This window comes from Talpa occidentalis, unplaced genomic scaffold, assembly GCF_014898055.3.
Source record: "Talpa occidentalis isolate TD23 unplaced genomic scaffold, MPIMG_talOcc4v2.1 talOcc4.3, whole genome shotgun sequence".
Taxonomy (NCBI): Eukaryota; Metazoa; Chordata; class Mammalia; order Eulipotyphla; family Talpidae; genus Talpa; species Talpa occidentalis.
Window position 1 is genome coordinate 137,839,767 of NW_023603184.1, and position 23,228 is coordinate 137,862,994.

The 23,228-nt window shown below is 61.0% G+C and overlaps 1 protein-coding gene across 1 annotated transcript; it reads left to right on the forward strand.

The window, feature by feature from the left end:
• Positions 1-2,279: 2,279 nt before the first annotated feature.
• ASIC4 (acid sensing ion channel subunit family member 4) lies at positions 2,280-22,981 on the forward strand. Its single transcript, XM_037524120.2, has 10 exons — positions 2,280-3,431; positions 17,612-17,756; positions 17,852-17,979; positions 18,167-18,329; positions 18,827-18,883; positions 20,661-20,814; positions 21,970-22,061; positions 22,140-22,219; positions 22,542-22,646; positions 22,837-22,981. Exons 1-10 carry the CDS (start codon positions 2,850-2,852, stop codon positions 22,948-22,950), a joined length of 1,620 nt encoding a protein of 539 aa, XP_037380017.1. The 5' UTR covers positions 2,280-2,849; the 3' UTR covers positions 22,951-22,981.
• The last annotated feature ends 247 nt before the right edge of the window (positions 22,982-23,228 follow it).

Genomic DNA, 23,228 nt, shown 5'->3' on the forward strand with positions numbered 1-23,228 from the left:
GGCGCGGGGCTGGGGTGGGGGTGGGGAAGAAGCTGGGCCGGGCCCCAGGGACCAGCTGGGCAATGAGCCGGGGAAGCAGCCGGGAGGCTAAATGAGGGAGATTATCACCCAACTGCAGCCGGGCAGAGAGGGAGGCAGGCAGGGAAGCGGGAAGAGGGAGGGGGAAAAGATGGGGGCCAGAGGGGAAGGGGGTGCAGGATAGAAGGCTTGAGGGGGACAAAAGAGACTGGAGGCGTGGGGGGAAAGGCCAAGGAAAGGGCTGTAGAGACGGGGGTATGCCCGCTGAACAGAGCCAGGGGGCCCGGGGGACCGGAGCGTCGGGGCTTGGGGACAATTGGAGACAGCTGGCTGGGGCAGGGGTGGTGCGAGCAGCTAACTGCCTTTCCACTTGCCAGCAGCCTGGAGCGCCCCCCACCCCCCACCCCCACTGGCTCACCACCCAACTCTTTCCTCTTAGAGGCTGGAGGCTTCCTGCTGCGCCCCCGGGACCCAGGGTGTGATTTGGGCTCCGAGAGGCCAGTATGTTGGGGGAGGATGACCCCATGATCTCAAAGGATGGCAGGGCAATTGGGGGACATGCACTGAGTCCAAGGCAGTAATGAGTGCCCTAGAGAGCTTGGGGGGCAGCTCCCCGCTTCTTGGCAGAGCCCCAGACTGAAGTAACCTTAAAAAAGCAATTAAATCACCTTTTTAAAAAAACCCAGTAAAGAAAAATCAATACTAGGAGAAAGGGGAAGAGAGAGGCTGGAGGGGGTGGTGAGAGGGGGTGGGAAGAAGGCACTGGAAGGGGCTGGGAACCTACCAGGGAGAGGGCAGGAGGGGGCTGCCTGGGCAGGGGGCAGGGAGGGGGACCTACCGTGGTCATCTGGAGACTCTTAGTGCTAACTCAGCAGCTGCTTCATTGCTCCCCCCTCCCGAGCCAGATGCAGCCCCTGACCCCAGGGGTCTTATCTTCCCAGCTTGGGGAGCTGCTGTGGGAAGCCCAGCCGCGGGGTCCCTGAGGAAGCTACTTCGATGATAAGAGGATGGGAACAACCCATGCAGGGCACCGCGAGCGGCCAGGGCGGGGTGTGGGTGGGCTCCGCGCTCAGGTGACCCGTGACTGATGGCCTGACCTGGCCTTGCAGCCCAGGCGGGCGGAGCAGCTCCCTGCCCCCAGGGGGCCGTCCTAGGCCTCCTCCCCTGGGCCAGGCTGGGGCTGTGACCGGACCAGCGGGGCCAGGCCTGGCGTAGGGGACGGGTGGCCATTGGGCAGCGGGTGGACCTCAGGCTCTCATCCCCAGCAGCTGCCGTTTCCCTCAGATCGATTCCCTTCTCACTTTTTTTTCTGCTGCTGGTTCCTCAGCTCAGATCGATGGAGCCGCCTCCCCCGCCCCTCTGAGCTTCCTCTCCCTGCTGCTCATTAGCGCCCCGATTAATCAGGGCCCCTTTCCTCTGGGGGACAAGCGCTTCCTCCCCCGTGAGGGTTCACGCTCTCCTTTGGCCCCAAGGGCACGCCCCCACCCTGGGGACCCCAAACCATGTCCAGGCGTCCCACCCTGCCTGTGCCCACAGCCCACCACTCCTTGGAGACAGCAGCTACCCTGGGACGCCCCAGCCCACTTTGCTGGGAACCCCGCCTCTATTTCTTTGGGGTCGCACCACCCCTTCCTGGTGAAGGACAGCACAGTGGCCCCCCTCTAGTACTCCCACTGGGACGCTTCCCCTCCCTCTACCACACCCTCTCCCCCTACTGGGGGTCGCTCCCCCATTTCATCCCGCCTCTCTGCTCCCTGCACTGCTTACCCAGTGCTCACCCCCACCCCCTGCCTGGCTGTGGCCACGGACTTGGGAAACCCTGAAGAGCAAAGTGACCACAGAAGTGCCAGCCAGGATGCCCTCAGCCCCAGACGCGTGGTGGCTGAGTTTGGGGGGTGAGGGCAAAGTGGGGGCGAGGGCAGCCAGTGACCCAGTGGGGGCTGGAGTCCGATGGGCTTTGACGCTGGAAGCAGTTCTGGGGAAGTGAAGGATCCTGGAGGCATCCGCGGCCCCTCGGCCCCTCGCCCTCCTCCGCCCTGCCCGCCCTCACTCAAACAAGTGGCTCCCATGGAGTTTCTGGAAGCTACTGTGCGTGGGGTGCTGGGGTCAGAGGGTGAGTGGGTGCTGGAGATGGGAGTCAGGGAGGCCAGGCGGTGGGGGACAGAGCCGACTGACCTCTCCTGGGGTGAGGTCCAGAAAAGCGGCTGGGGACCCCCGGTGCCCCACGTCCCCGGGTGGCCTGGGAGCGGGGCCATCGGGGCACCCACTAGTGCCTGCGGTGGAGTAAGAGTTCGGGAGGCAGCCCGACGAGGTCTCAGGCAGGGCCGGGGGATCCCTGTCCGAGGCCGGGGGCCGCCCCCGCCCCGGCCCGGCTCCTGCCGCCCGGGCTGCCGGTGAACGCTGTTGACATGTCCTGAATTATTAAGCGCGGGGTGGGCTCCGGAGCACATGCTGAGCGGAGCGGCTGGGGCTGCGCGGCGTGGCGGAGCAGCGCTCGCTCCCTCGCTCACTCGCTCGCTCGCAGGGACACACGCAGGGGCTGACAGCTGTGCTGGTGCTGATAAGGGAAGCCACAAGGAGACGATCGAGGAGAGAGACAAGCGGCAGAAGAGGCAGCGGCGGCAGAGGCAGCACCAGGGCTGCGGAGCTGCTGCGAGTGGGAGGGACGCCCCCACCTCGGGCCCCCACCCCGTCCCTGTCCGCCACCCGCTTGCCCTGAGTTTAGAAGAGCCGCCGCTGCCACCACCGCCACTCCAGAGGGCACCGAGGGCTGCTGGCCAGGGAGGGACGGGGGCAGGAAGGCGCTGGCCAGTCCCAGCAGCCGGGGACAGATGCCGATCGAGATTGTGTGCAAAATCAAATTTGCAGAGGAGGATGCGAAACCCAAGGAGAAGGAGGCAGGGGATGAACAGAGCCTCCTGGGGGCTGCGCAGGGGCCAACGGCCCCCCGGGACCTGGCCACCTTCGCCAGCACCAGCACTCTGCACGGGCTGGGCCGGGCCTGTGGCCCAGGCCTCCACGGACTGCGCAGGACCCTGTGGGCGCTGGCCCTACTCACCTCGCTGGCTGCCTTCCTGTACCAGGCGGCGGGCCTGGCCCGGGGCTACCTGACCCGGCCTCACCTGGTGGCCATGGACTCTGCCGCCCCCGCGCCAGCGGCGGGCTTCCCGGCCGTCACCCTCTGCAACATCAACCGCTTCCGGCACTCGGCACTCAGCGACGCCGACATCTTCCACCTGGCCAACCTGACCGGGCTGCCCCCCAAAGACCGGGACGGGCACCGCGCGGCCGGCCTGCGCTACCCGGAGCCCGACATGGTGGACATCCTCAACCGCACCGGCCACCAGCTGGCCGACATGCTCAAGAGCTGCAACTTCAGTGGGCATCGCTGCTCCGCCAGCAACTTCTCCGTGGTGAGTCCTGCCAGCTGGCCTGCCTGGCCTGGGGTGGCCAGCGGCGGGCAGGGGCGGGGGCTGTGCTTGTGGGTATCCTCGACGGCAGGGCTTCCCCTCCTTCCGCCACCAGAGGCTGGCCTGGTGTCTCCCCCAAGCCTGGTGTTTCCCTCTGGCTTCCCAGCCGTGGAGCAGGGACGCTCACAGGGGCTTACCCCGGCGCGGCTGCTGCTCCTCCTCTCAGCGCTGCTGCTGCTGCTGCAGGGCTGGGGCTGGGGCCGGGGTCCTGGAGTGGGCTGGGGGGTCCTGAAGCTGCCAACTTGCAGGGAAGGGATGCCCCATGCCAGGGTCAGGCCCACTGGCCCCCACTTTCCTCTTGTCCCCTTTTTCTTCTGTGGCTACTAGATTCCTGTCCCCATCACAGAAGGGTGATGGGGAGAGGGTGTTTGGGGGCTCCAGCCAGGGCTTCTCTGGGGGAGCTGGCCCGACCAGCAGGCTGGATAGAGATGGTCTTCGTGGACACTGGGTGCCAGTGTCCCTTCTGTGTCTGTGTCTCTCACACACACCCCCTTTCACAGACTCCCTCACACATCCCTCTTTCATGCCGCCCCTCTGGCTGCTCCCCCCGTCCCTCCCTCCCTCCGTCCGGTTCCTGCTGCTCCCTGGCCCGGCTCTGGCTCTTACACTGAGAACCACTCACTCACTCTCCCGTGCAGGGCTTACCCTCAGCGTTGCACGCACACACATGCATGCACAGGCACACGTGCACACACACCCCTACTGCTCAGGGACAGTTTCCCACACACCCCTGCTCTCACACGCAGTGTCCCTGTCACTACGCTCACGTGCATACCTGCACACCCACACACCCTGAGAGCTACTCGCCCGTGCCCACCTCCCGGCTCTGACTTAGCTGCCAGGGACAGGGTCATGCTGGGGATGCCACCCCCTCTTGTAGCCCCCTCATCTACCTCAACCCTACTCCCCACGCGGGGACGGCTGGCGACAGCTCTCACGTACGTGTGAACACATACACACATACTATCACTGGAGAGGAGCGTCAGCTTGGGCTGCCTTCCCGTGCACACCTCCCGCGTCAGGTGTGTGAGTGGAGCGTGTGTCTGCTAGACAGTCTGTGTGTCTGTCAGGGCTCCGTGCCCACCCCAGGCACAGGCTATCCATTATTCCTGTGCTTGAGGTGTCTGTCCCCCGGCCACACTTTACTCCCAGCCTTGTGTACGTGTGTTTTCATCCTTGTTACCACTGCCTGGTGCAAATGCAAATACATGGCATTGACACGGTGCCTGATCCAGTCCAGCCTCCAGCGGCCAGCCCCAGAGATGGGGGGCCTTCCCCACTCGTGGCCAGCTGCCCCCACCCATGTTCTTTCGCTCACTGTCTCAGTATCACCCAGAAACATGCTCCAAGCGGGCTGCTGGCCCCCATCATACCTGCAGCCTCTGGGACCCCTTGCTTGGGGGGTGGGGGAGTTGGGTAGAAGTGGAGGAAGGGACAAGTGGGGGAGGATTGTGCAGGAGAGGAGTTGGGGTCACTGGACTGTCATCTGGCTATACACCCCCTCTTTTAAGAAAAGCCATTGCTCCCCAAACCCAGGCTGGGAGAGTTCCCAAAGAGGAGGTGGGGCACAGTGTGGATGTGGCCTTCCCCATCCATGGGGCTCCCATCTGACATCCTCGCCCACTGAGAGGGGGGACAGAGCCCAGGCTCAGCAGGTGCTGTTGCGGTGATCAATGGGGGCTTTGTGTCCCCGCACCCTGTGTGGGCTCCGGCTAGGGGTGGGAAGGAAAGGGAAGAGATGGAGGGGGCCGAGGCAGGGAGGGGAGAGGGCAGGGGTTTCCCACCTGGCCTTGGGAAAGGGAAAGGAGGTGCCTGGGGGAGAGGGAGCAGGGAGTCCCCTGATCAAGGCTGGTGAATCCCTGTGAATCCTGAGCATGGGGCGGGCAGAGGGGTGGACCTCCCCCAGGCCCTTTGGTACCTGAGAAAGGATTGTTGAAGTTTGTGGATCTCAGCTCTGGGGCTGCTGCAGGAGGGTGAGGGCAGGAGGGGCAAAGCTAGCATTGGGGGTCTGGAATCCCCTTCTGGACGCTGATTTCCTTGACCCCCTCACCCCAGCCTCCATCTGCTGAGAGCTGCTTTCCCTTGGGCCTGGCATCCTGGGGCTGAGCCTGCTCCAGATGCACAAGGGACTGGGCTGATGGTTGGGATGGGGCCCATGGTCCCTGGCCTGGGGAAGAGAGAGGTGTGTGGTGCAGGCAAGGATGGACAAGGGCTATGGAGACAAAGACACAGGGTCTCTGATGAGGACAGGAGGCTCATGACAGCCTGTGCGGTAACATGGAGCCCCCGATGGGGATTTGGGGCCTGTGGTGGGTGACGGGGCTGAGGCCCGAGGGTGGCAAGCTGGTCAGTGACAATGACAGGCTTTGGGGAAGGGGCTGGTATGTGTTTTCTGTCGCTTTCCCTGTTTCCTCCTTCCCACTCCCCACTCTGCTGTGACCTTTCCTCCGGAATCCAAGTTAATAAATGTCACATTTTCCAGCCTATTTTTACTCCGGGTAATGCGCCCTCCCCCAGTACCCTAAGCTGCTGCTCTTGCTTCTGTTACCGCGGTCGTCGCTCTCACCCCCACACTCCCAAATATCCCCTCGCCGACTCCCGATCAGCCTGGAGCCTGAGTGCCTACTGTGCCCACGGAGCCTGCCAGGTGCCTTGGAGAGGATCCAGGGCGGCCCGCGGCCCTGCTCCCTGTCCTCATGCAGCCTACAGTCGTGTGGCGGAGCAGGGATGGGGCACTGAGAAGCTTAACCAACCGTGCAGGAGTAACAGGCCATGCGGCAGTGTCATGAGGAGGCAGGATCTATGCCTGGGTGGCGAGAGAGCGAGGCCCCTTGGGGCTGAAGAGGGCTGGAGAGGTTGAAGGGATGAAGCCAGCGGGGTGAGGTTTGCAGAGGAGGGAAGGGAAAGGAGAGCCTCGGGTTCCTGGGTGGGGGTGGGGGTGCTCCCCTCCACCTCGCTCACCCCAGCGCTTCTCTTCCCTGCCCCCCTTACCCCGTCTCATCCAGCCCACTCCCACCACCAAAGCATAGTGGTCTATGCTTCCTCTCTCCTTCCCCAGTTCCTCCACCATCTGCTCCCCACCCAGTCACCCCACCTCTGTTTTCCCCAACGTGGCTTGCTCTCAGCCTGCCCGCTTACTAGAAGACAGAAATCACTCTCCCTAGGCTTCCTTCCTTTAGCTGCAAAACGTAGGCGTGGCCCCCCAGTTCAGCACCTCTTCTCGCCTGGAGACTGGATGGGGAAACAGTTCAGGGTGTGGGTTCTGGATTTGCACCCGGGCTCTCCCCTTTAAGCCGTGCGGCCTTGGAGAAGCCAGAAAGCTTCCTTGAGCATCAGCGACTACAGTCATTAAATGGAAGAGTAGAAGCTAAAAAGTTGAGGCGCTCGTGGGGACGAAGAGACGCCTGCAGAGAGCTTACTTAGCACGCTGCCCAGTATACACACAGCAGATTCTGGAGGCATCGGCTGTATAAACGCCGCCACCACCCCAACTACTGACTCTCAACCAGACCGGCCCCAGCACCCCGCTGATTTCCCAACCATCCACATGGGCATCCCCCCTTCTGCTGCACCTTGACCCTCCATCCATGCCTTCCCCTCCACCGTTAGGGCATTCCTGGGCTCTCCAGTCCTCGCGGGTGCTCCCGCGGGCATGCGGGGCTGCAGGCACACGCTGGGGGGCACGCGGGCCAGCACCACATTCTGCGAGGACAGTCACTAGCCACACCGGCTACTGAATCTCTGCAATGTGATTAGCGTGACAGAGAAAATGAGTTTCAATTCAAAGAGCTGCGTGTGACTCGAGGCTGCCATCTCGGCCAGCACAACTCTAGACAGCCCTGGAGCAAGGTGGGGACTGCCTGGGGCGGGCAGGGAATGCCGGCTGGCACCGCAGGATGTAAGGTAGGGGCTGTGGGTCGGGCCGGAAGTCCAGTCACCTGCTCGCTGGGCGAGGGCGAGGGCTGAGCTGAGGGCAGCCCTGTGCCTGCGGACATGGAGGCCTCCCGGAACACTACCTGAGCAGATACACAGTTTTCGTCAGGTGCTTATGACCTTGGTCTTTTCTCTTCCATCCTGTTGTCTGGAAAATGGAGGCATGGGAGAGGGAGGGGGATCCCCGAGGCGGCAGGGGTGGGACCCAGCTCCTCTCTGCGGGGACATGAGGGGTCCAGGCAGCCCCCAGAGGGACAGGTGACCGGGGACTTGAGGGCACACACGTCACTGTCTCCACGCTCTCGGGAAGCTCAGATTCCCCTCCAGTCCCAGCCCCCTTCCCCACATGCTGGTGACTGCCGTGACTATTAATCACTCGCCCTGTTCTCTTCCTCTCTACTAATCAGGCACAATTAGACAAGGCCTCTTCCAGCTGGGCAGTCCCGGTCTCTACCCTCCTCCCTCCTCTCCCAGCCCCACCCCAGCTGCCAGCCAGGACAGCGCCGACAAGGATAGCAGCAAGCCAGCCAGCCCTCCCCCCACCCCCTCCCTGGTCTCCCAGTCCCCAGATTGGAGGCGCCTCGTAATCCCCTGCCTTCCAGTCAAGCTTCCTCCTGAGCATCCCTTCCCTGCTGTGATCAGGCAGTATGTGGGACTCCAGGCACCCCCAACTCCACGCTGTTGTCACTGGCTCTAAGGCCCTGAGGTCGCCTCTTGCCCTCTTGACTCTGGGAGGGCAGGGTTTCCACTGAGGTTGCTCCAGTCTTACCAGGATGCTTACTCGTGACCCCACCCCTGCCCAGCCCTCTGAGCCTACTGGTCCTAACTTCTCAGGAATGAACCTTGAGAACATTTAGCTTGACATCTAGTTCAGGGGTGGTCCCGCCTTAAGGAGCCAGGCAGGCCAGATGGCGAGGGCACACATCAGGGAAGGGTGGGGTCTGAGGAGAAGGCAGCTCACTTATCTGCTCCTCAGCCCCGGCTTTTGCCCTCTAGGCGGGAATGTGCTGTGTTGTAAAGGGTGGGGACGGGGAGATTTTGCGATTTATCCAGAGAAGTCCCCGCCTTGAATAACAATTCCACCTTTAATATTTTTTTTTCTGATTAAAACAATCCTCAGGACTACCTACAACTCACAGATGGCAGAGCTGGATGTACTGCCTCCCTCACTTCCCATCTAGCCACTGGCTGCAACCCCTCAGGCCCTCCTGGAGGGGGCGCTCTCAGCCTGGGTGCTTCCCGCTGGGCGGGAGTTGGCGGGAGGTGAATCTGAGTGGTGCAGCCGGGCAGCCAAGGGCAGGGGCTGTTCTGTTACCCTGGCCGGGCTGCAAGGGCAGAGGGGAGGGCTGTGAGGGAGTGCCCCACCCAGCCCTACTCAGCAGCCCCATGGCCTCTTCATTAATCAGGAATCAGCCCCGAGCTGGGCTCATTATCAACTCAGCTTCTCCTGGCACTGCCGGAAGATGCTGATTAGCATTTGAAGAAATGGCCCCCAATTCCCCCTCCTGTCCGCCCTCTTTCTCCTCTGTCCTTTCCCCCCACCCCTGCTCTTTCCTGGACCCCCACTCAGGCCCTTCATCTTCCTGGGAAGAACCCCTCGCTCTAGTGGTGGCAGGGCTGCCCCTGCCAGGCCCAGGCTGAGGGGGTGAGGAGGACCAGGAAGTCAGGGCAGGGAGGCAGCAGCACCATGAGGACAGCCTCAGGGATGCTCAGGTGGAAGCTTCCAATGTCTGGGTACCAGTGGGCAGAGGGAGGGAGTCGCAGGTGCGACTGCGGATGGTCAAGGAGAGATGAGCTGCCATCCTGGAGGAGGAGGGGACGGGAGGCCAAGCTCAGGAGGGTGAGTTCTCCTGGTGCCCTTCCAGGCTCTCAGGCAATACCACCTCCTTGGCGCAGCTGGGCAGAGGGGGTGGGGACACCCTGTCAGGAAACCTAAGGGCTGATTTTTTTGGGGGGGAGGGGACAAATCAAGGTGGAGGCCCAGGGTCTTGGCGCCATCCCAGCTGAAAGCCGATGGGAAGGTGGGAGGACCAGGACCCTAGGTGGGCTCCGAGTGCAGTGTGTTTCCAGAAGGGTCGGGGTGTCTGCCCTTCTTCCGCTGGCTCCCAGGCCAGGGGCTGGCAGCCCTGGAAATCCAAACCCCCCTCCCCAAATCTTCACCATGCCCTTGGGACACCCGTTTGGGCTTGGAGGGGGAGCAGTTCCAGAGAGACAGCAGAGGCTGCAGCAGCCCAGGCAGCAGCAAGAGAGTTCAGAGAGGAGCCACGGGATGATTAAGGGGAAATGGAGGATTGATTTAGGAGGAAAGATTAAAGGAGCTAAATCCGTGGCGCTTGGCTCAGCGGTGACTAAGCGTGGACAGGATAATAGCTTACAAATGTGTGAAAGGTGTAAATACCAAGCGGGGGGAGGGGAGGCGTCTCAGCACACCAGGGGAGCGAGGACGGGGCTGGGGGGGTGTGGGGTGGGCGTCTGGGCAGGTCCCCAGGAGGGCTGGGGACCCCTGGCGACTGCCCGGTCGGGCGGGCCCCTCTCCATCAGGGGTTCCGGGGGAGCCCGGGCTTCTAAAGCAGGGCTCCGTGCCTGGGACGCAGCTTCGCAGGCTGGTGCTGAGCTCCACGTCCCACTGCCGCCCTGCTGAGGATCTGAGGCTGAGGGTTCAAATCCCACCCGATTCTCCCCGCGCCCCTCTGCGCCAGGCCTTTGCAGCTGCGCGCCCGGCCGCCCGCCGCCCGCCGCGGCTCCGCAGCTCCCGGGCCCAGCCCCGCCGTCGGGGCGCGCGGCCCCTCGCCCCTCCCGGGCCGCGGCGGGGGGCGGGGTCTCCCTCCGCGGTGGAAGCCTCTGGCGCTGCTGCGCGCGGAGGTCACTTTGCCGAGGAGCCGGGAGCCGGGGGAATGCAAATGAGGCAAACCCAGGGAGAGCGGCGGGGGAGCCGGGGAGCCGGGAGGGGGCGCTCGCGCAGTGATGGATGCCTGCCCCGCGGGGGGCCGGAGGGGGGCGGCGAGGAGCGCGGGGAGGGGCGCGGGGGGCCAGCCTGGGTGCCGGGGTGCGGGGGAGGGGGGCTGAGGCCCGAAACGGGCGCGCGCTCACTCACCACCGCGCCACCTGCCCGGGCCGGACCCCGAACTCGCGCCGCGGCGCAGGTGTGAGCGGAACTCGCCGAGCAACTTCGCATCCAAGGGCGGGCGTGTCAGGAACGGCCTTCGTCGCGAATTAAGAAATATTCCCGCCTGGAAAATTGACTTTCTGGGAATGAAGGCCTAAACGGCCGCTCTCTAAAAAGAGTTGGACCCTTTACCCGGGCCCCGAGGCCCTGCGCCCTCCTCGCCGGGGATCGCGGCGCCCCCGGGGGTGTTCGGGCTCGGCAAGGCCCTCGCGCTCCCCAGCGCCGGCCGCAGCGCGGCTCTACCCCGGCTCACACCTCTGCCTCTGAACAGACGCTGCGCCCATTTCCTCCAAAACCCACCGCCTCTGGCTCGGGGCGGAAGCCGACCTGAAAAGCACCTGGGCGCCAGGGCGGGTGGGGTGGGGGTTGAACCGTGTCTGGTGAGGGGGCGCCCTCCTGGCGGGTGACTGAGCTTGCTCTGGGGAGTTCTCTCCAGCCCAGAGCGAGCCCTGGTTCCACTCTCACGGGACAGAGCCTGGCCCCCCCATCACAGCTGTGCGCGTGGTTCCCGATGCTGAACACCTGTGCAGCCGCCCAGGGGACACTTTCAGGGCAGAGACCGTCTATTCCGCTCTCCGAGTGCCCCCCACCCCCGGCACCTCGCAGGACACCTTGGACAGGTTCAAGAACAGTGTTGGGCAAATAAGTGTTGCTTGAACACATGATTTAAAAAAAATTTTTTTTTAAGATTTATTCACAATCTGGTTGGAGTGCAGGCCAGAGGGTGAGAGGATTCACCAAAGAGAGAGTGGGGAGCAGAACAGGCAGACTGACACAATACCCTGCTGAGGGGAGCAGCGGGCGAGTCAGGAGGGGTCTGCCGCGCCATGTGGGACTCTATGGCCAGCCAGGAGTCGAGCTCACGCTGCAGAGGCTGCAGACAGCTCCACAGCGCTGCACTCAACCCGCTGCGCTTCCGGGAGGACTAATACATCATTTTCTGAGCGCAGACTGGCCCTGTCACTGCCACATTCTGTGACCCTGGCAGTTTCCTTCTCTGGGCCTCACCGGTCCTGTCTGTAAGACGGAGCTGAGAGATCTCCGGTATAGGGTGCTTGTGAGGCTAAGGAGTGACTTTTTTCCAAGTGCTTTGGACTGTGCTTGGCAAGAGTAAGGCTTGTATAAATGTTGGATGTTGCTCCACATGTCGATGATATTTCTCATAACCTCTCTGCAGGGTGCCTATTATTATTCCCAATTTACAGATGAAAAATGGAGGATCTGAATCCGAGAGGGTTGGGACTGAATCCGAGTCCCGCAGACAGTAAGGGCAGGGCTGCAGGCCTGGCCCCGCAGTGCTGCTCCCATCAAGTAGGAGAGTCAGATGGGGAGCCCGGGAGGAGCTCTTCCTCCAAGAAGCTCAGTCTCCCAAATGGCTGAGAGCACCTTACCCAAGGTCACAGTGCCCCTGCCAAGGGACCCAGTGGGGGCCCAACACCTAAAGGCTTTGCCATCTCTGCAGGAAGCTCCCTCCCAAATGGGCTCTCCTCACTGCTTCTTGAGGACCTACTTCTGCTCACTCTGAACTTCTCTCTAATCCTCACCTTCAGAGGAGGAACCCCACTTGCTTTTTGTAGATAAACAATCAAAGGCTCAGGAAAGTTCAATCACACACCCGACCATGGGCAGAGCTGGACTGAAACCTGTTCCTTCAGACTCCAAAGCGAGTGCAGGCCTGGCCATCTTTGCTGCTGCTGAGCACAATCCTAGGGGTGTCTGCGTCCGTACCCCCTGCAGTGCCCAGTCCCTGCCCCAGCTTGTTGGTCTCTCCAGCACTCAGCAGGGCTCACTCTGAGGCCTCAGAGGTGTAAGTTCACTTTGTAGATGCCTTGCACACATGCCTTCCTTCACCTGCTCTTCTGAGACTCACCACCACTCTGAGGCACTTTTATCCCTACTGGACAGATGAGGAAACTAAGTCCAGCAGTCATTAGTGGCTTCACCAACCAAGGTTGCACAGGATGTCAGAGCTGGAGCTGGGATGTGGCCTCCTGACTCCTGACAGTGGGGCATACTGGGCTGGTGGGGGAGGGGGACTGAGTTTAGTTCTGAATTGCCCCCCCCACTTTTTTCCCCTGTGTGACTTTGGACAAGACGCTTGTCTTCTGTGTTGCCCTTTGTACCCTGAGGGTTAGGCTGAGTGACCTCCGCCTTCAGAGCAGCTCTGACAGCTCAGGCGTTTTGCTTTGGTGCCCTCTTCCTTCCTGGCAAGGAGGCTTGGGCCAATCTTGAGTAAAAGGAGCCTGTTGTCCAGGTCCTGGGGTGCTAGTCCGAGCGCACGGCGCACATTGAGGGAGAGGTATCCCCTCCCACTGGCCCACTCTGTTCAGGGCACCATTGCCTTCGAGGGAGCTCATTCCAGGGCCCTGGATGAGAGATGTGGGGCCGGAGCACATCAGGGGAGGGCTGATGGAATTTGGGGGATGAAGCTGCCATGGAAAAGTGGGTGGGGACGGTGCCAGGGCTTTGGCAGAGGCAGGGTGCCCAGAAGGCAGTGGAGATAAAGCCTAGGCTGCAGATTAGCTTCGGGATTAGCCCAGTCTCGGCTGCTCCTGGCTGCTTCTTATCTCCTGGAGGCCCGAAGCCCTTTCCCCCACAGCTTCCAGCCCTCGCCCTGCTAATTGCCTGTTAACCCCGTGGGCTCCAGGACTGCAGGGAGGAAGAGGGGGTGGGGAGGGGTGAGGGAGAATGCAAGCCAGCCAGCCAAGGAAGCGTGCCAGGGGGAATGGGAGCTGTGGGTAGATGGAACTCAAGGGATGAGAGAAGCCACTGCTCACAGGGACAAGCTCTGGACAGATCTCTCGGAGGAGGGGCCAGAGAGACAGAAGGAAAGGGCACCTGGGGAGGGGTCCTGGCTTGGAGGAAGCCCTCAGGCCCAGGGAGAAGTCTCAGAGCAAGAGACAGAGATTGGACAGCTAGACTAAGGGAAAGACAGAGAGGAAAGCAAACAGGACAGGGATGTGGAAGGCGAAGGGCCAGAATGGCTCGGCCCCGGGTGGCCAGGCCAATGGGAAAGAAAGACAGAGGCTGGGCGCTGGGGGAGGAGGGAGGGCAGGCAGACTGAGGGCAAGGGACAGAGACACAGAGGCCAGATGAATAACTGATCAGATGCTGAGGACAGACGGGCCTGGAGGATGGACAGGGACTTGAGAGACTGAGATGGAGAGGGGTGGGGGGTAGATAGACCCAAGGGTCTATAGCTGCAGCCATCATTGAAAGGGGAGGTGGTCAGAGAGGGACAGTGGAGGACCGGCTGGAAGGCGGTGTGGAGGTCCAGGCGTCAGTGTGCAGTGCAGACCTACTCCCAGCTGGAAGTTGTCCAACCCAGGGCCACAAAGGCTCTCAGCCTAGGGCCAGGAGGACGCACCTGGGAGCTCAGCAGAGAGCCAGGGATGACCAGGATGAAGGTGGGTGAAAGCACAGGAGGAGGGAGGGTCTGAGAGAGGAGCCCAGGGGCAGAGGGCTGCTGCAGGGTCATCTGGAATGGCCCCTCAGCCCTTGAGGGCACATCCTTGCCTGGCACTTGGCACTTTCCACCGCTGGGCCCTGGACTCTCAACTCCTATACACACACCCTCCTTCCAGGCCAGTCCCTGGGGACAGAGCAGTGGACAGCCAGTGGGACCTTGTGGCAGAACGACCGTGCCGTCTCCATGGAAGAGGCTGCAGGCTGTGCTGCCACCAGAGTTCTGCCACTTAGGAGCTGGCGGCTCCACCTGCCACCACCTGCCTGGCCCAAGGACCGTCTCCGGGGCAACGCTCTGCTCTGCCCAGCAGTTGTGCCTGACCCCGGGCTGTGCTGGTAGCCTGGCCCTGTCAGACTGGCCTGTCCATTCTTCACAGAATAGATCTGTCAGACCAGGGTGCCTCCACCTACCTCCTGGTCATCTCCTCTCTGCACATCCCCTTGAGGGTTGGGGTACCAGGTAAACCACTCTCTCTCCACCAGTCTTCTTGGTTGACACTGCCCTACACAGGGCTGGGCTCAGTGCCATGCAGTGTGTGTGTGTGTGTGTGTGTGTGTGTGTAGGGGGTATCAGGAAGAGAGGCTTCTCCAGCCCCATCCAGGGTCAGGAATCTACGAGAGTCCTTCACTCACTGAATACCCACCAGATATGCTTTGGCACCTGACCGAGTTCTCTGTGAATCTCTGGGGTCACTGTCTTGCTGTGTGACCTTAGCCAAGTCACTTTCCCTCTCTGAGCTTTTCTTTACTATGCAGGGCAACAATATTTATTTTCTTAGAGATTTAAAGGAGAACACAGATCAGAAGCACCACCTAGCACAGGACCAGGTCACAAAGTGGGGAATCATTTGATAGTTTTTACTTCATACTCCTTCCCTTCATCTCACACTTCCTTCTACAAATTGCTGTGGGCTCTGGGGATACCAAAATGATTAAATGGGGCCCCCAATTTCAGGGGTCCATGGTTCCACGGGTGAAGCTGATTTGTGGCATTGCCCAGTGTTTGGGGCTTTGCTGAGGTGCGGGGTGGAGCAATGCCCAATGAGCGCTCACCACCAGGCAGCCCAGGCCTTGTTTAACCTCTCAAGTGGAGCGTAAGCTCAAAACTGGCTGCGTCAGCAAGAGCTGATTCCAGCATCTTCTTGGGCTAAAATAGGAAGAGAGTGGGTGCTTTGAGATTGTGGGCAAATACTTACGTGTTCCCCCATCTGCCTTCCCCACTCCACTGGGGACCTGGGAATCTCACATCCAGCCCCCTCCAGGGTTCCCTTCCCTCAGTGACATGTGGGGAGCGCACAGCCTAGAATTTCCCTGGCTCTGGTTCCACCATGTAAGATCTTCGTACTCCCAGTGTGGTCTGGGGATCAGCAGCTTGTTAGAAATGCAGAATCTCAGGTCTCAACACCTCCACCCCCCCCCCACCCCCCACCCCCGCGCAATCTACTCAGGTCGAGTCTGCATTTTAACTAGACTCCCATGCGCTCTGTGCACACCTTCAAATCAGAGGCACAATCCTGGCGATCTGGAAAATCAGCCCACCTCTCTGAGCCTCAGTTTCCTTGTCTGCGGGAAGGTGGTTGGGAGGAGTCCATGGGGAAGAGCGTGCTGGGCACTTGGTGCTGTGCCCAGGGCAGTGCTCTGGAACTGCCTGCCATACCTGTGTCTGCCCCACAGCTGGATGCACAGCAGGAACTGGGAGCTGGGGTGATGGACAGGGTCCAAGATGGGAACCCCGAAGCTGGTAAGGGTGCAAAAGGGAGGGGACAGCTGAGGAACTGAGAGGCAGCAGATGCAGAGAAGAAAGTGAGGAAGGTGTAGAGTGGTGGAGTGGCCGCAAGGAGACGGCCACACCCCACTGTCCGGGATGGACTGCGGACACAGGAGCTGGGACTTGCAGCTGGGGGAAAGGCTAGATGAGTCCTGTCTCTCTCAGTGACTAGCTCTGTGGCCTTGGACAAGTCACATGGCCTCTCTGAGCTGTGACTTCTCGTGGGTTAATAACTGGGCTAAGGAAACACAGCTGACCACAGGGTGGCTGAGAGGGGGGAGTATGGCCTCTGTCCGTGTCGGTGCTTTGTACCCTGCACCATGTTGGCTATACACACGGTTTTGTCTCAGGGTTCTGAGGCAGCGTGCTGGGGTGACAGAAGATATGAAGGCTGGGCCGCTGGAGGGGATGGGAGATTGCCCTCTGCCCCACATCAACTGGCCCCAGCCCCCAGTTCTTAGAACCCCTCACTCCCACTGCCTTCACCCGCCCCTCCGCCTTCTGCACCCCTCTCAGAAGCCAGGCGTTCAGGGCGGCTTTTCCCTTCCACACTGCCTCAAGCCTTTTCTCCCAGCTCCTGCCAGTGCGCAAACCTTCCCAAGGAGAGGGAGGGGCGCGCCAGAGTGATTGCGCGCGCCGACCCCTGGCCCCCTGGGAAGATGCTGCCTGTGATGGGTTTGACCCGGGGGCGGGTCTCCGCGGGGTGAGCCTGGCAGGGGGGAACTTGCAACTGCTTCCCCTTCAACCTTCTCCCCAGGCCGGCGGCTGCGCTGCTCCCCGCCCGCGACCTCCCGCGGGAGCCTCCGCTGCATCCCGGGGCGCCAGCGCCATCTGGTGTCGGCGCCGGGGAGCGCGCCGCAGGGGCCGGGGTTGGCGGGGGGCGCGTGGGGGCTGGCCTGCTGGCTGCAGAAACTGCTTATTGGAGCGTCCCAGGTGCCCGCGCTCGGCCAGGTGCCCGAACACTAAACAGGCTTATTGCTCCTGGGCAGCGCAAACGCTGGCGGGGGTGGGAGATCGACACTGAGCAAGAGGCAGCAAGATCCTCTCAGGTCTTGCTAAGTCCTTTGAGAAGCAAACGCTGATGGGTGCAGCGTGACGCTGTGGGCTGTGAGCAGCTCCGCGTGGGGGTTGGGAGGGAGGGAGGCGCTCGTAAGCGTCAATTTGTCTCAGTGTGCCGAGGGCCAGGAGCGGTGGGCAAGGGTCACCTCCCATGGAGACCTGCAGGCTCGGAGAGGGCAATGGGAACCACCGGCTGAGGGATTTGAACGCACCTGTGCACTTGGAAGGAGCACCTGGGTCCTCGTCCTGGAGGGAGAGCAGTCAGGAGCCCTTCCCCTTGGCCAGGTGGAGGTGATGGTGGAAGGGGGCACACGAGATGGGAGGAAAGTGCATGGACTTAAAGCAGACTTCAGAAGTAGAATTGCCCCCGTAGTTGCTGGATCGGGTGTGGGGATGAGAGAGAGAGAGATTTCAGGGTTTCCAACTTGAGAAACTGGGTAGACAGGGGGACGCTTTATTCAGAGGAGGGGAGTGGGAGCAGGGACAGAGCTGGGGGAGAGGTGGAGAGTTCTGCCGTTGGTGTTAGGCTAGGGTGGCCTTTTCATCATCTAAGGGAGGATGTGCGTAGAAGAGCTGGAATTCAGGGGAGAGGCTGGGAGGGAGATTGGTCTTTGGATTGGGGATCAGGGTGTCCAGGCAGATCTGGTGGCAATCAGGGGGACAGGGAACCCTAAGCCTGAGGAGTTGTCTTATCCGTCCTTCCGTCTCCCCTCCTCCTCTCTCACCCCCCAGGTCTATACTCGGTATGGGAAGTGTTATACCTTCAATGCGGATCCACAGAGCTCACTGCCCAGCCGGGCGGGGGGCATGGGCAGTGGCCTAGAGATCATGCTGGACATCCAGCAGGAGGAGTACCTACCCATCTGGAGAGAGACAAGTATGCCGGCAGGGAAAGGGACAGAGCCAACGTGGGGCTCAGGCCTGGGCGCCCACCTGGGACTGGTTTCCAGCCGTGTTGTCTCCACTGTGCAGATGAGACGTCTTTTGAGGCCGGCATCCGGGTGCAGATTCACAGCCAGGAGGAGCCACCCTACATCCACCAGCTGGGCTTCGGGGTGTCCCCCGGCTTCCAGACCTTCGTGTCCTGCCAGGAACAGCGGGTGAGCACCTCCAGCTGGGTCCTGGGTTGGGCGTGGGTCTGGCCTCTGGGCTCTGAGGGGGCGCTGAGCAGACCGCCCTCCAGAAACTCACAGCCCGCCAGCCCTCCCATGGACTTGGCTGGGGCGGTGGGCACTGGAGGGCCCTGTGGGACTCCTGGGCATGACCCCACCATGCCCGCCTCTGCAGCTGACCTACCTGCCCCAGCCCTGGGGCAACTGCCGGGCAGAGAGCGGGCTCAGGGAGCCTGAGCTTCAGGGCTACTCGGCCTACAGTGTGTCTGCCTGCCGGCTGCGCTGTGAAAAGGAGGCCGTGCTTCAGCGCTGCCACTGCCGGATGGTGCACATGCCAGGTGGGCACCCCCCTCGCCAGCCCTCCGTGCTGCCCTGCCAGGCTCCAGAACCTCCAGGGGCCGAGCACTGCTCATGAGCACCGGCAGGTGCATGTGTACAACTAAATGTGTGTGTGTGTCTGCACCCTTGTGAGCGTGATTTTATAAATGTTTTCACCTATGTATATGGGAAAGCACACACGTGTGTTTGGGTGCACGTTATATGTATTTCCGCACGCATGCGTTTGTGTATTTTGCTGCTTGTGTACTTTTGGGAGCTGAGTGTGTGCTTGGGCACGTGCACACAAATGGCTCCCTCTGCGCGCGCACGCACATATGCACGTTTGAGCGCACACGGTGCATTCCCATGCTCACATGCACGAGTGTTAGAAGCGCGTATGTGCACATAGACACATCGGTGTGCACGCGTGTACGTGCAAGCGTGCGCCACCTTTGGGAGTGCGATGGGGGCAAGGGGTGGAACTGCAGACTCCAGGAATAATCTTCTCTCCTTTCAGGCAATGAGACCATCTGCCCGCCAAATATCTACATCGAGTGTGCTGACCACACACTGGGTCCGTGCTGCCTTCTCCCTGCCCTCCTCACGCCACCCTTCCCCTCGTGGCTGTCCACCCTTCTTCCCCCTTCCTCCCAGTGTCTCCTGGGGGAGGGGTGTCCTTCCTGGCCTTTGGGCCTTTTCCCATGCCCCAGGGGCCTGTGGGCCTTTGCAGTGTGGATGCTTGGGTAAGTGGAGGCAGCTGGGCCGGGGGTTGCAGAGAACCCAGTTCTGAGAGGGAAGGTTTGGGCTTCCTGCTTGGACTCAGCGAATGAGCTTGCCCTATCTGGGGAAGTGAAATGGCTTCTCTCTTGGTTAAGGAAAGATAGGTGACTGGCTCTCACTGTGGATAAGGTAAACCCCATCTATCCATGGCCCGATCTGCCATTCATTCATTCATCTGTTCATTCATTCACTCAATTGACACAGCCTGTGCTAGCGCCGGAGCCAAGTGCGGACGGGAGCGCTGCTCTTGCACAGCTCACATTCCTGAGGCCTGTGCACAGGCATCACGTCCTACTTGGCTAGTCCCAGGTTGAGGAGCTCAGGGCTGCCACCAGGCAGGGAGGGACATGCCGCCCGAGGGGTGCGGAGGGCTCCTGGAGGAAGTGACACATTAACTGAGACGTGAAGGCTACAGAAGAATCAGCCAGGTGAGACGGGGACATATGAGTGGTGGGAGCAGCGTGTGCTGAGGACCTGTGTGGTCAGCAGGAGCGTGTGTATCTGGGCAGTGAGGGCAGAGAACTGAGGGCGTGTGGAGAGAGTGGAGGAGGCGCTGGCAAGCTAACGATGGTTTAAGGCAAGGCAAGAATGGTTTTTGGAAGGGGGCTCTCATTAGAGGAGGGGAACAGATGGCGGGGAGTTCATCTAGAACCAGGGTGACAGGTTGGGAGAGCATGGCTACTAGCTAGGGACAGACAGAGGGATGGCCTTGGGATTCTGGGGCCGGAGAATCACATCAGGAACTTCTCTGTCCAAACACCAGCTGCATCCAAGGGGTGGGTGACGAGTGTTTGAGAGAGGAACAGAAGTGTGAGCAGGGCTCGGGGAGCCACAAGGATAGAGGGACCCCCCCCCAGAACTAGCAACACCGGAGAGACTTTACTCCTCCAGCCCCGAAGGGGTGAGGAAGGAAGGGGTCCTGGAACCCAGAGAGATCTGTGGCATCCATGAAGGCAGGCAGGGGGGCTGCCTTCTGCGGCCCCCAAGGGACATAACCCCCGCCAACCTCCGGTCAGGCAATGGGGAAAAAACGGCCAGGGCCAGGCCTCTCTCCCTCTCCGTGCCCTCTCTCATCCCAGGGCCTCCCACTGGGCAAACCCAGCCCAGAGGCAGAGGAGGAGGGGTCTAGGCAGTGCATTGGGCAGAACGCAGCCGGCTGAGCTGAGCACAGGGCAAAGTGGAGGAGAGGGGCGAGTCGATGGGAAGGGGCGAATAAGGAAAACGCAGCATCCTGAGCACAGAAATCTTGTCTGTCCATTCGCTCTTCCATCCATGCGTCCATCCACCCCCCACCCCCACCCCCCCACCTATCCACCCACCCACCCATCAGCTCCCTCTGAGCTGTCAGGACATCTCTGCCCCAGGAAACTCCCCAGGGATAAGCCAGTGGGCGGGGCCTAGGGTCTGCCTGCGCAGAACCTGCAGCTGGTCTAGGAAAGAACCCCCAGTGGGTCTCTTCCAGGTGGGGCCACACCCGACCAGCAGAGGCCCTTGGTGTGGACGTGTCTCCCTCGGGACAGCCCCTCAAGGCCACCCTGCCTCCCACTGCAGTTGATGCCTCTGTGTTGCAGACTCCCTGGGTGGGGGCTCCGAGGGCCCGTGTTTCTGCCCTACCCCCTGCAACCTGACCCGCTACGGGAAAGAAATCTCCATGGTCAGAATCCCCAACAGGGGCTCCGCCCGGTACCTGGCAAAGAAGTACAACCGCAATGAGACCTATATACGGTATGTGCGTGTGTGTGAACGGGTCTGTGCGTGCGCGCGCGTGTGTGTGTGTGTCGGAAGCCACCCTCCACAGGTCTGATGAATGGTGCAGGCTGGCGCAGGTGGCATCTTTGTTAATAATAAGTTTTCTGCCAGGAATGCCTTTCATGAGCCTTTTCTTCTAACTAAGCCCTGCCCATCTTTCAAGTCACATCCACATCATCTCCCGGGAAGCCCTTCTTGGTCCAAACGCCTCTTATCTGAGCCTTGCAGTCCCCACGTACATGTCTCTGTTATTGTGCTAACCCGTAACCCGTTGCTTTAGGGCCCTCTATGTCTTTCTCCCCCAGTAACCTGGGAGCAGTTGCTTGCACGTTGAGTGAATGCTGTGCTGGGGCAGAGGGATGGGAGAGGAAGAAGGCGGCCTGCAGGCGGAGGCAGGAAGGGCAGCAGTGAGCTATGGGCCTGGTATGGGGCAGCTCATCTACAAATCCTGGGGGGCCTCTGGGTGCTGAGCCCAGTGCTGGGCTCTGGGGACAGAGATGGCTACCAGACTCCCTGCCACAATTTGTGCATAAGCCTGTGTTTGATGGCGTGGTACTGATTCTCAGGCCCGGGGAGAGATTGATGCGGGTAGGATAGGCAAAGCAGGGCTGATGTGAACTGGACCTCTGAAGACCCCAGATTTGGATCCACGAGAAGAGACTGGGGAGCCATCCCAGCTAGAGTACTGTGGGATGATACCAGGCTGGCAGATTGTGCAAAGAGAAGCAGATAGCAACTTGGATAAGAACGCACAGTGCTACCGATTGTGGGCAGTCTTGAACTTCTGGAAGAGGAATTTTGGTATGGACTACAGGGGAATAGGGAGCCATTGAAAGTTCTAGAGAGGTATAGGGATGCGCCAAGATGATCACTATTTGCTGCTTTAGAAAAGGCTGGAGAGAATCCTGCAGGCCTAGGAGTTTATTTTGCTCTCCTAGGCCCTTTGTTAACCCTCAAACATGAAGTCGACATGCCAGAACTGCCTCCCTGACAGCCTTGGGACTCTGAGAGTGGCTATCAGCTTCCTAGTACAGGGAGTCTCAGACCAGGATCTGGGGGGCCGGGCTGTCCCTGACAGCCTCCTCCTTGGAAAAGTGTCCCCACACCATAGCCTGCTTCCCCTCTCTGCAGGGAGAACTTCCTGGTCCTGGATGTGTTTTTTGAAGCCCTGACCTCTGAGGCCATGGAGCAGCGAGCAGCCTATGGCCTTTCAGCCCTGCTGGGTGAGACCTGGCCCTGGTCAATTCCATGGGATGGACCAGATCAGCCTGCTCCCCCTGACCCAATGTCATGCTCCCCAGGAGACCTCGGGGGACAGATGGGCCTGTTCATCGGGGCCAGCATCCTCACGCTACTGGAGATCCTGGACTACATCTATGAGGCAAGAGAGGGGCCTGGTGGGGCCACTCAGGCAGGAATTGGAGGGTGGAGGAGGGGCAGTGGGGAAAGCAGAGGAGCTGTGCAGATTTCCTAGCTGGGAGAGTAAGCCTGGGGTTCTTTACAGAACTCCCCGGCTGGTTGGAAGTCCTGAGAGGCTCTGAGGAGTTGGGAGATGAGGCTTGGTCTCAGGAGTTGGGGTTTGAGGGAGTCCTGGTGGGGATGTGCTGGGGCAGCAAGTCCTACAAGGTAGACCTGGTAAGGTTTGCTCTTTTCCTTAGCCAAATTGTCTGAACCCACTGCTGTCCCTTACCCTGAACCCCAAGGTGTCCTGGGACCGACTGAAGAGGGTGTGGCGTCGTCCCAAGACCCCCCTGCGTACCTCCACTGGGGGCATCTCCACTTTGGGGCTGCAGGAGCTGAAGGAGCAGGTGAGACCAAGCTCTATAGCCAGCACCCCCACCACTCCGGGACTGAATATTCCTCCTAACTCTGTACTAGCCTGTTGGAGGGGTTCCTGTGCGCTGATGAGCCTCTGCTCCAGGGGATAGGAAAGCCTGGCTGTGTGATTTTGGGCAACTGCTTGGTCTCCCTATGTTCCACTCTCTCTTCACCTTGCAGAGTCCCTGCCCAAGCCGGGGCCGTGCTGAAGGTGGGGGGGCCAGTAGCCTGCTCCCCAACCACCATCACCCACACGGCCCCCCAGGAAGCCTCTTTGAAGACTTCGCTTGCTAGAATGGTGCTGTGTCTGCAAGGACCCAGGAGCTGGGGAACCCTCCCTGGATCCCCAACATAGTCTCCTGCTGCTGGGACAGAAGGCCTGGGGGTGACCAGGGGGAGAGGGCGGTGCTCACTGGGAGGGTGGGGATTCAGTTCCTACTCTTGCCAACTCTGGTGCCAGCTGCTTTGCACAGGGGTCCTTTGTGCCCACACCTCCTGCCCTCAGGTTGGTGCCTAGGGAGGGCTGGAGACCAGGCCATGGGCTCTAGGGGAGGGTTGGGGAGGAAAGGAGG

Coding starts and splice junctions, on each gene's coding strand:
- ASIC4 (XM_037524120.2), top strand. CDS start 2,850: ATGCCGATCGAGATTGTGTGCAAAATCAAATTTGCAGAGGAGGATGCG. Junction 3,432..17,611: donor CCGCCAGCAACTTCTCCGTG/GTGAGTCCTGCC, acceptor CTCACCCCCCAG/GTCTATACTCGGTATGGGAA. Junction 20,815..21,969: donor CGCAATGAGACCTATATACG/GTATGTGCGTGT, acceptor CCCTCTCTGCAG/GGAGAACTTCCTGGTCCTGG.